Source organism: Chrysochloris asiatica, unplaced genomic scaffold (genome assembly GCF_000296735.1).
Source record: "Chrysochloris asiatica unplaced genomic scaffold, ChrAsi1.0 scaffold00030, whole genome shotgun sequence".
In the NCBI taxonomy this organism is placed as follows: domain Eukaryota; kingdom Metazoa; phylum Chordata; class Mammalia; order Afrosoricida; family Chrysochloridae; genus Chrysochloris; species Chrysochloris asiatica.
The window spans coordinates 12820171-12832064 of NW_006408548.1; the positions used below are offsets into that span (position 1 = coordinate 12820171).

General features: G+C 38.3%; 1 protein-coding gene across 4 annotated transcripts in view; it reads left to right on the forward strand.

The window, feature by feature from the left end:
- SLC4A7 (solute carrier family 4, sodium bicarbonate cotransporter, member 7) overlaps positions 1 to 11894 on the forward strand; it is a 126082-nt gene that overhangs the window by 53678 nt on the left and 60510 nt on the right. For all 4 annotated transcript variants that reach the window (XM_006851609.1, XM_006851612.1, XM_006851610.1 and 1 more), the window contains exons 3-5: positions 6578 to 6724; positions 7645 to 7783; positions 10529 to 10689. In XM_006851609.1, coding sequence (XP_006851671.1) covers positions 6578 to 6724; positions 7645 to 7783; positions 10529 to 10689 — 447 coding nt within the window. The remainder of the gene's footprint in view (positions 1 to 6577; positions 6725 to 7644; positions 7784 to 10528; positions 10690 to 11894) is intronic.

Consider the following 11894-nt stretch of genomic DNA (forward strand, 5'->3'; position numbering starts at 1 on the left):
GTTGTGTCATATTAGTGGACATATGATGTCAAGGTGATTTATTAGTCATGTGTTAACCATGAACACTTGGTTAAGGGTAATTTTCATGGCTAATGCTTTTATATTATAGACCTTCTTCTCCTTCGGTCTTTTTGGGAACTACATTTTTTTTTTTTTTAATGTTTTATTGTGAATTATGTGATACTTTACATGGGAGAACATTAGCTTTACATTCATTCTTTCGTATGTCGTTTAATTGCCATGGTTACAGTTCCCTCCATTCATCATCAACCAACCAAAGGGTATACACCAGTCATCAGCACACAGCCCCTCTCCCTCTCTGGGTCTAAAGACCCCAGCTGCTCCATCTCTCCATCTCTCCACATCATCGTCTCTGCCTCCATCTCTGGCGTCAGTGCTTCTCTGAGTAGGGTCCTGCTCTCCGCTCTTCTCCTTTGATGGTCCCAGGGACCTCTGCTCCTAAACTGCAGTCAGTCACTCCCCTCCTTTTGCTACAAAACATCTACCTTTACATTTCCGACCTTCAACAATCAGCCCTGATAACAATTATTCACTATTATATCACAAGAGACCTATTCATATCTCCTTTCATCAGCCCCGCCCAGACAGATTGGATAGTACTCAGTGAAGATTCTACCTTCCTTCATGCACTCTGGATCTAGGTTCCCTCTTGAAAGCTTGTAAGCCAGTCACTTCTTGCCTTTGTGGCTCCCCCCATTTTGGGTAGCCAATGTCCAAGTTTACCCATCCCTGTCTACTCTGTGTGTGGAGGAGGTGGGAAATGATCCTCGCTGTAAAGATTTGTTCCCTCTTGTGAGCTACTGCATCCATAGGTGTGGATCAAGGGAACTACATTCTTAAAAGTCTTCTGTGAGTGCTATAACCATAATCATTCGTTGCCTTCAAAAAGGAGATGGAAAGAGATAAAATAAGAGTCTCATTTACATTTGGAGATTTAAAAAACTGATACTGTTTAAAATTGATTTTGAAATTCTAGACCTACTAGAAGAAACTCTGGTAGCATAGTGGTTATAAGTCAGGCTGCTAACCTTAAGTTCAGCAGTTTGAAACTGCCGGCGGTTCTGTGTGATAAAGGTGGGACATTTTGTGTGAGGATTGTTGTTGTTGTTAAGTACCATGAAGTCAGTTCTGACTCATAGTGACCCTACACAGGGTTTCCGAGGCTGCAAATCTTTATGGGAGCAGAAAGCCTTCATCTTTCTCACACGAAACAGCTGGTAGTTTTGAACTGCCAACCTTAAGGTTAGCAGCCCGATTCGTAACCACTACGCTACCAGAGCTCCTTGTAAGGATTACAGTCTTGGAAACCCTATGCAGGGTTGCTGTGAGTTGGAAGCAATTACAGCACACCACTCACCAGCACCAGCACCAAACTACTGGAATTTCTAGAAAGAAACTCGCTTACCAAACAGCATATTATTAATCCCAAGTTAAAGGAAGTGAGGTAGTTAAATTTTATAGCATTGATTTTATTGAAATTATTTACAGTGATACATTTCATCCATTATCATTGAATTTCAACTCTGAAATATGTTACCTGGAACATAAAGGGAGAAGCATTTGGCTGTGTTTTTCACTTCCCTTGATTTGTACTTTGCATACATATATATTCATTATCAAGTTTGAAGGAGAGATTAGTTTCTCTAAAAGTCTGCGTGAATAGGTCTCTGATGGAATTAGGAAAAGGAAAAATTATAATAGAGTACATTAAGGGTAATAATAAAAGCATAAAAAACAAAGTCCAGTAACTCAGTTTTTGAATTCTAGTATATTCTTATTTATTTTACCTAGTTTTTTTATGCTGCAAGCTCAGAGAGTTTATTTTCATATTGGCGCATTGGGACTTTTGTGCCAAGAACCGTGAGAATTAATTGGAGCAACAACTTTGTAATTCCCTGTTCACCATGATAAGAAATTGACTCTTTCATTTCCACTTTTCTTGAAGTTCAAAAGAAAATAATTTCGCTACAAGAAAACTATGTATCTATTGAGTTTTGTTATAATTGATTTTTAACGGATATTTTAAGATATAAAACATAAAAATTGCCATTTTAAAGTATATATGATTCAGTGTTTTTATAAATTTTTAAATTATTGCCATGCTAATTCTAAAATATTTTCATCATCCTGAAACAAAATCCTGTTGAATTGGTTTTTGAAGTTTAAGATTTGCTGGTAAAATTTCTTGAAGGAACTGAGATTTAGTTAATTTTTACAAACTGTTATTGAGTACACACGATGTGTCTGTCAGTGCTGGGTTCTAGAAATGTTTAACCAGATATCTAGTTCATTGTGTTTCCATAAGTCTAATACTCTTTTGGCTTAATTGGTGAGTATTTGCTTGATTGACATGAGTATGTTGGCAGCTAATTAATTAGCATTTAGCTTGTCAAAAAAACAAAACGGCCCAAAAACTGTTTCAGATTACAGTAGTTTTTTCGTACTTAAATTCATCAGTTTCCTTTCTACAAAGTGGGTTTAACAGTAGAACTTAACCTTGTTGTTAAGTGTCATCGTGTTGGTTCCAACTTTCAGTGATCCTGTGTAGGGTTTCTGAGGAGCGTCTAGTGAGCTTGAACTGCTGACCTTATGGTTCAAACCAACCTTGCAGTCCAGCGCATTAACCCGCAGTGCCACACCAGGACTCCGAACTTACCTTACAGAGCTGTTATGAATACTAAGCTATTTAATGCATAGAAAGCATAGAATATAAATTCCATTATCTCTAAGTTCCCTTTTTTCCATGAACTTCTTGAGGTACTCTTGTATAGTAAGAAGTTGATAAGTGTTGGTGGCTGTGTGCCGTGGAGTCAGTTCCAACTCATAGTGACCCTGTGTACAGGGTTTCCGAGGCTGTAAATCTTTACGGGAGCAGAATGCCTTATCTTTCTGCCGTGGAGCAGCTGGTAGTTTCGAACTGCCGACCTTGTGGTTCACAGCCTGATTCATAACCACTACACTACCAGAGCTTGCTACTATCATAAGCTACTATTATAAGGAGTCCTGGTGTGGCGCTGTGGGTTAATGCACCAGACTGCAAAGCCATGTGAACTGCAAGGTTGGTTGTTCAAGCTCACCAGCTGTTCCACCATAACCCTATACAGGGTGTCGCTATGGGTCGGAATCTACTCAATGGTACTTGCCAATAACAATACCCATAATTACAAGCTTTAAGGAGCCTCTGGTAAGGTAGTGGTTATGAGTTGGGCTGATAATCTCATGGTCAGCAGTTCGAAATTACCAGCGGTTCCGCAGAAGAAAGATGAGACTTTCTGATCCCATAAAGATTCACAGCCTCATAAACCCCATATACGGTTGCTGTGAGTTAGAACTGACTCCCTGGCATATAACCACTAGCACCACCATTATAAGTTCTGAAGGAAAAAAGAATCTGTATTCTTAAGGAGCATATGGTCTAGTAGTAGCGAAATAAGTTAACTAAAACCTCCAAGGTAGAATGTTGGCTGCTGTCATGATGGGATGTACAGAGTGATACACGAGCCAAATAGGAGGTGGTACCAAATTGGGTTCAAAACTATTTGGGAATTTTCCTAATGGAGTTGCTAAGTGGTGAAGGAAAGGTAAAATTTAGCAGGTGAAGCAGGTGGGGAAGGGAATTCTAATGAGAGGAACTTTTATACAAAAAGGGCCTGAATTCAGTATAATTTGTTCAGGAACTGCAAATAGGTATTAGTTGTAAGAGCATTTTGATTAAAGGAAAAAAGGGTAGTATGTGAAGCTAGAGAAAACAGCTGGACTAGATCAAGGTGTATCTTACACCTAATACTGAATCAGTCAAAATTTATTTTGTAAGTAACAGGAAATAATTTAAAAACTCAAACCAGAAGGCTAATCTGGTTATATTTATATTTTGTATAGATAAGTCTGACAGAAGCATGGGGTAGATTACAACTGTGGAGGTCAGTTAGAAGGCTCGTCCAGCAAACATGAAGTGTAGACTTGGGAATTATTCATGCGTGCCAAACTGTAGAGGAGGTTGCTCAAGGACATGTATAGCAGAGGTTCTCAACTTTGGAGGTTTAAAACTCACTAGGGGGAGCTTGTTAAAAAGTTTATTGCTGGGCCCCCATGCTGAAATTTTCTAATTCATTTGCTCCAGGATATGGCTTGTTGTTGTTGTTAGGTGCCATCAAGTCGGTACTGACCCACAGCAACCTTATGCACAGCAGAAGGAAACACTCCCCGATCCTGGGCCAACCTCACTACTGTTGCCACGCTTGAGTCCATCAATGATGCTGCCACTTGGCCAATCCATCTCGTTGGGGTCTTCCTCTTTTTCTGTGACCCTCCACCTTACCATGCATTTTAGCTGTGACCACCCTTGGAGAAACATGGGTTTATAAAGCAAAAAGAGCAGCACTTGAGTATGAAATGTGACAGAAAAGTAATTTGTAAATGATGGATTAAAAGAAATTTCTGCAAGGGAGACTAAGAAGATTAAAGGAGAACTGAAAAAGGAGTGTCAGGGGAACCAAAGGAGGAGAGAATTCCAAGAAGGACAGAGTGATTAACAGTATACGGTTTCAAGTAAGATAAGAAAGAACTAAAAATAGGTCCCTGGAAATGGCAAAATGGAGGGTAATTTATGACCACAGGGGAGTACAGTGAAGAGCTGTTGATTGAAGCCAAGCTGCAGTGAGTCTAGGATCGTTTAGGAACTTTATCTTGAAGCTCTAGACGGTCTCACTCACAAATGCCAAGGAGTTTGGAAGACCATTACCTTGCAAACCTGTTGCAAAGGATCCATATTTGTGCTCTTTCCAAAGAGAGATGACCCAACGAACTGTGAAAATCATTCATTAATATCACATGCAAGCAAATTTATGCTGAAGATAATTAAAAACTTGTTGAAATTAGTACTCCCAGAAATTCAAGCCAGATTCAGAAGAGGATGTGGAACTGGGGAGATCATTGGTGATGCCAGATGGATCTTAGCTGAAAACAGAGGATAGGAAAAAGAAGTTTACTTGTGCTTTACATTAACTATGCAAAGGCTTTTGATTGCACAGATCATGACAAACTATGGATAATGTTGTGAAGAATGGGTATTCTAGGACATCAGGTGGCTCTTGGCTAAAAGCAGAGAATGTCAGAAAAATACTGTTTAGAACAGAACAAGACGATAATGAATGGTTTAAAATCAGGAAAGGTTGTGCCAGGACTGTATCCCTTCACCATACTTATTCAGTCTGTATACAAATTATTTGAGAAGTTGAATTATAGGAAGAAGAACATGACATCAGGATTGGAGAAAGACTCATTAACAGCCTGTGATATGCAGATGGCACAACCTTACATGCTGAAAATGAAGAGGACTTAAAATATATACTGATGTAGATCAAAGCCTACATCCTTCAGTCTGGATTGCACCTCAGTGTAAAGAAAACAATCCTCACAACTGGACTAATAAATAATATCATGATAAGTGGAGAAAATAATTGAAGTTGACAATGATTCCATGTTGCTTGGATCTACAATTAACACTCATGGAAGCAGCAGTCAAGAAATCAAATGACATGAAGCAGATCTGCCACACAAGACCTCTTTAAAATGTTGAAAAGCAAATATGTGTCAGTTTGAGGACTAAGGTGTGCCCCACCCAAGCCCCATGGCATTTTCAGTAACCTCATATGCATGTGAAATTTGGATAATGATTAAGGAAAATCGTGGAAGAATTGATGCATTTGAATTAATGGTGCTGGAGAAGAATTTTTAAAGTTCCATGGACTGCCAGAAGAAGAGACAAAACTGTGTTGGAGATGTATAGGCAGAATGCTCCTTAGACGCCAGGATGGTGAGTCTTATAATTCAGACAGGTTAGCAGGAGTGACCAATTCCTGGAGAAGGCCACCATGCATGGTAAAGAGGAAGGGACCCCCAAGGAGATGGACTGACACAGTAGCAGCAGCAGCGGATTCAAATGCAACAGTTGTGAGTATAGCACAGAGTAGGGCAGTGTTTTATTCTGTTGTGCATAGGGTTGCAATGAGTCAGAACCAACTCGATAGCACCTAAAATAATAGCAACAACACAAACAACATGGGTATAGCAGTTCTGAGATTATTTTGTAGGATTAAAGAAATGAATCAATTTGGGAGACACGCTGGATTAAGGGAAGTACAATTAATAGATGGGCTCTGGTGTAACGCTGTAGGATAAGGCCTTATGGATTGAACCATAAGGTCTGTGGTTTAAACTCAGTAGCCACTCCTAGGAAACCCTATTCTGGGCTGCTGTGAGTCAACAACAACAGCAACAACTAAGAGATAGAATTAAAAATTGAGGGAACACAAAACAAATCCTGTGGAGATGGGGAGAGTATATACTGTTTATCCATATAGATCCACTATTTTTCTGATATATATTTCCATTCTATGAATTACCATGTAGAATAAAATAAGTAAAGGGAGACTAGCATTGTTAATTACATGAATTTTTACATAACTCTTATCAAAGTAAATTATGGTAAATTTTTGTATTATCCCTTTTTTACCCTTTTGGAAATTTAGTAATATGTATCTGAACCTTTTAATAGGTCATCGAGCTGTATATATTGGTGTTCATGTTCCTTTTAGTAAAGAGAGTCGTCGGCGTCATAGGCATCGTGGACACAAACATCACCACCGTAGAAAAAAAGATAAAGAATCAGATAAAGAAGATGGACGGGAATCTCCTTCTTATGGTAAGAGAAAGCACTAGTTCTCCTTAGGCAGTTTAAGGTGTTCCGGGTGATATTTTATATTTTATTGAAAATATGTTTTTAAATTTGTTTGTTGGTAATATTTCAACTGGGAGTACGGTGGCACTGTAGGTAAGAACTTGGACTGTGAACTGCAAAATAGTTGGTTCAAATCCACCAGCCACTCTGTGGGAGCAAGCTGAGGTTTTTTGTTCTCACAAAGATTTACAGCCTCAGAAACCCTATATAGGGTCACTATGAGTCAGAACCAACGTGAAGGCAGTTTACAACAACGATAGTGTAACCACATTGTGTATACTACAGACTCAACTAATTAAAGCAAGAATATTTTCTTAAGATGAAAAATCATTAAGACAAGTAAAAGAAAAAGCTTTGTTTTTGTCATGTATTCCAGCCTTGTACAATTCCAGACTTTTAAAAGTTGAGTATTGGCATTTAATCTCCTATTTGAGGGCTTTATTTCTGCTGTGGTGCATGCTGTAGGAGAAGCACTGGACTCCTAATTATCACAGGGTCGCTAGTTCAAACCCACTAGCTGCTCCTTGGAAACCCTATGAGTTGGAACTGACTGGATGGCACATAACAATTGCCTTTATCTATCATATGACTTATTACTTACTTATATACAATCAACAGATATCCAGTCAGCAGACATCTGGAATCCTTAGACTCTTGTAACGAATTGAGGTTGTTTTCATTATTAATCAGTTTTTGACCAGAAGACTGTATCCATTGTGCTAGATTACTTATCAGAATTATAATGTTTTCATAATAATTAAAAGAAAAGTCTTTTAATGGAATATATTTACTTTTATAATGAAAGTATTTTACTTTCAAAATTATGAATTTATCTTTGAATAAATTAAGATTTTGAATGTAATATAAATTTTTTTTTCATCAAGACACACCCTCCCAGAGAGTTCAGTTTATCCTTGGTACTGAAGATGATGATGAGGAACATATTCCTCATGATCTCTTTACGGAAATGGATGAGCTATGCTATAGAGATGGAGAAGAATATGAATGGAAAGAAACTGCCAGGTAATATTTCTGAGTGTCACTTTTCAATTGGCTTTACTTGATTTCTGTTAGTAATGAGAATAATTAAATTGATACTATAAAGTAGCCAGTACTTTAAAATAGACCGTAGGAGAATTGATGCTTTTGAATTACGGTGTTGGAGGAGAATATTGAAAGTGCCATGGGCTGCCAAAAGAACCAATAGATCCATTTTGGAAAAAGTGCAGCCAGACTGCTCCTTGGAGACCAAAATGGCCAAACTTCGTCTCTCATATTTCGGACATGTTGTCTGGAGGGATCAGTCGCTGGAGAAGAATATCATGTTTGGTAAGGTGGAGGGTCAGAGAAAAAGAGAAAGACCCCCAATGAGATGGATTGGCCAAGAATGGCAGCCTTCGGTGGACTCGAGCGTGGCAACAGTAGTGAGGGTGACCCTGGATCAGGCAGTGTTTCCTTCTGCTGTGCATAAGGTTGCTGTGAGTCGATACCGACTGGATGGCACCTAATAACACCAGCAACTTTAAAATAATTGGTTGACAATTTCTTCATCGTCATCTGTTAAAGTAAAGCTTGTTTACTTAGAGAATCCTTGCTATTTTAATGGAACGAAAAAGAAATGAATGTTATTGTAGATTTTAATATCCTTAAAGAAACTAATTAGAAAAGTTAAATCTTTCATATTAGAAGATTTTTTAAAAAAAGAGGATTAAAAGTGGAAACTATTAAGTGTCATAATAAGCTTTTTAAAAAATTTCCCTTATAGTGGTTTGTGTGAAAGTTTACAAAGCAAATTAGTTTCCCATTCAACAATTTATCCGTATTTGTTTTGTGATATTATTTACAATCCCTTCATTGTAACAGCGTTCTTCCCACTTCCTCCCTGAGTTTTTTGTTTTCATTTGCCCTTTTCTCCTGTCCTTTCTTGCTTTCTGAGCTTTATCATCATTTGCTTTTGTAGGCTTATTATTGGTATTTCTATAATAGAAAGGGGAACTACAGGGGAATTTATGACTATGAACATTTTGGACTCTTACCCTAATTTGGAGAACTGTGTTTGCAATCAAATTTTGTTTTGCTGGTGATTCTCTTTGAAAGAACAGGTTTATATTATCTGTTCAACAAAATGGCACCAAAACCCTTCCTTCCACGGTCATCTCTACTCAGCTAGGTTCAATAATTCATGGAAATGGCCACACAGAACTCTGACTATTCTTGGGGTTTTTAAGGAAGTTAATAGGTTACAATTCAGAGTTAGAAATATCCAGGACACAGTTCTTCCAGTTAGGACCGCCTCTCCTCTTCCATGTCCACAGGAAGGCCTCTTTCTGACCTGTGCTTGGCCTGGCCTTGCTTCTGCCCTGTTCCTTGTTACGAAGCTCTTCTGAGCTGCTGGTAAATGCCCACAGGAAACAGCCCTCCATCATAAGCCTCAGTCAGAAGGCACTTGTGTCTAGCTCTGTGGGTCAACAAACCTAGCTCCCCTAAGTAAGTGCCTAATGGCCCCCCTATCTCCAAGCAAGCTTTACTTGCTTGGTGGACTGACCCTGTGTTCTGTCTCGTGCTTGTGGTTCTACTACTCCTTCCTCCAGTGTCATAGCTTTTTGTTCCTGGGTCAGAGAGATTCAATGTGCAGGGATCTTGGGGTCCAAAGGATGCGCTTCTCTCCTGGATCTATCTTTTTCATATTAGTGAGATTTCCCCCATTGCTACTTCCGAGTTGGCTCATTTTATACCAGTTAGAGTCCCAAGTCTTTATCATCACAATGAATACTGTTAACCACATGCAGCTGAATCATATCATCTTATTATCACCTCCTGTTACCCAAACCATTGTTGATACTACTATGTCATTTCATCTTGGTGGGGATCTTCCTCTTTTTTGGTGATGCTCCACTTTAACAAGTATGATGTCTTTCCCCAGTGACAGGTCCCTCCTAATGATATGTCCAAAGAACCAAGACAGAGTCTGACCATCATTGCCTCTAAGGAGCAACCCAGCATGATATCCTTCTCCAGGGACTGGTATCTCCTCATAACCTGTCCGAAGTATGAGAGATGAAGTTTAACCATTTTCTCTTTTAAAGAGCATTTTGGTTGCACGTCTTCAAAAACAGATTCGTTTTTTCTTTTGGCATTCCGTGGAACTTTCAGTATTCTTCTGAACACCATGTTTCAAATGCATTGCTTCTTCTACGGTCTTCATTATTCATTGTTCAAGTTTTACATGCATATGATTGATGTGATTGAAAGTACCATGGCTTGGGTCAAGCACACCTTAGTGCTCAAACTGACATCTTTGGTCTTAAACGCTTTAAAATAGTAGATTTGCTTAATGCGGGACGTCAGTTGATGTATTTAAAAATTTTAATGATGTTAGGGAAATTTGTTTTTAACAGCGCTTTGATTGTGTTTTTTGTACTTTAGTCTTTTCCTTTTGTAGAATTCCAATCACCTGGCAGTTACTCCTCCTCTTGTAGTTCCTTTCATCTTCTTTTGATGTTTTCTGTATCATTCAGTATTTTACACGTAGACATCTTTATTCTTGCAACTTGAGGCATTGACTGTTTCTCAGTTCTTTGCGTTTGAGAAATGCTGAGTGTGTTCTTTGGTTTTGGTTTTCTTATCCTACCTTAGCAGGGCAAAAACATTTGATAGAAGTTACTAATATTATGTGACAAAGAGGCATGTGATACAACTCACTGTACTGCATTATTATGTTAAAGTACACAAATTGAATACTGTTTTATATATTATGTGTTTTTTCAGGTGGCTAAAATTTGAAGAGGATGTTGAAGATGGAGGTGACCGATGGAGTAAACCTTATGTGGCAACTCTGTCTTTACACAGTCTTTTTGAACTAAGGAGTTGCATCCTAAATGGAACAGTCATGTTGGATATGAGAGCAAGCACACTAGATGAAATAGCAGGTTTTAATGAGTTACATTTTAAATATATTTTTATGAAATTAGAAGTATTTTAATATTTTAGACCATATTATATGTACTCACTATATCATGTGTTCGTAGCCTGTATTGAGCAGTTTGAGAAATAAACATGGAAATAAGTTATACTTCTTTGGCATTGATATTCTTGCATACTTACAGGTTATATTAGATGTAGCTATGATATCAAGAGGAAAGTAACTATAATGCAATAAGCAATTAAGTAGTCCTCTTCTGGAAGTTCAGGGGAGAGAATTTGTTACTTCTCTGTGTTTTGAACCAAGGTATCTGAGGAAGATTCATGGAGGAAACTAATTGTACAATTTATTCATTGAATTTGAATATATGAGAGCAAGGATTAAGTTGCACAAGAGAAAAACTTTTAAGGGAGAGAAAAAGCAGGAAGAAAAGTATACGAGTATTTTTGGAAATGTATTGGGAGATAGTTATGACTAGTTTTGAATTAATGGCTTAAGAAGTTTGATTTTCTTTGGTAGGTATTTCAGATCTTTTGATGATTTTTTTAAGGTGGAGGATAGTGTGTAATCCGTGTTGTGCTTTGGGAAAATCAGTCTGATAGCAATGTATAGGATGGCTCTGTATTTAAAAGCTGTTAGGAGCAAGTAGGCCAGTTAGTCTCTTGAAATAGTGTAAGCCAGAAATCATGATAGCCTGAACAGTGCTTGATAATCTCAGTGGAATTGATGGAGACAGATTTGAGGGATAGTGTGGAGGGAGGAGCTGTAGTGGCACAGGGCTTAATTATTCACCAGCAATTCTGAGGGAGAAAGATGTGGCAGTCTGCCTCTGTAAAGATTTATAGCCTTGGAAACCCTATGGGCAGTTCTGCTCTGCCCTATAGGGTCTCTAGGAATTGGAATCTAAGCAACAGGTTTGGTTTGGTGGAAGTAGAAAGTCCCTGAGTGGCACAAACAGTTAAGCATTTAGCTACTAACATGTATCTTGGAAGAAAGGCCTGGAGATCGCCTACTAAAAAATCAGCTATTGGAAATTCCATGAAATACATGAGGAGGGGGCGCCATCAGTCAGAATTGACTCTATAGTTGAAAGTAGAAATAGACAGATATGACAGTAAATTCTGTAGTCATGAATTTAATAATTGTAACTAATTCCACACAAAGGAGCTCCAGTAGCGTAGTGGTTACGAATCGGGCTGCGAGCCTCAAGGT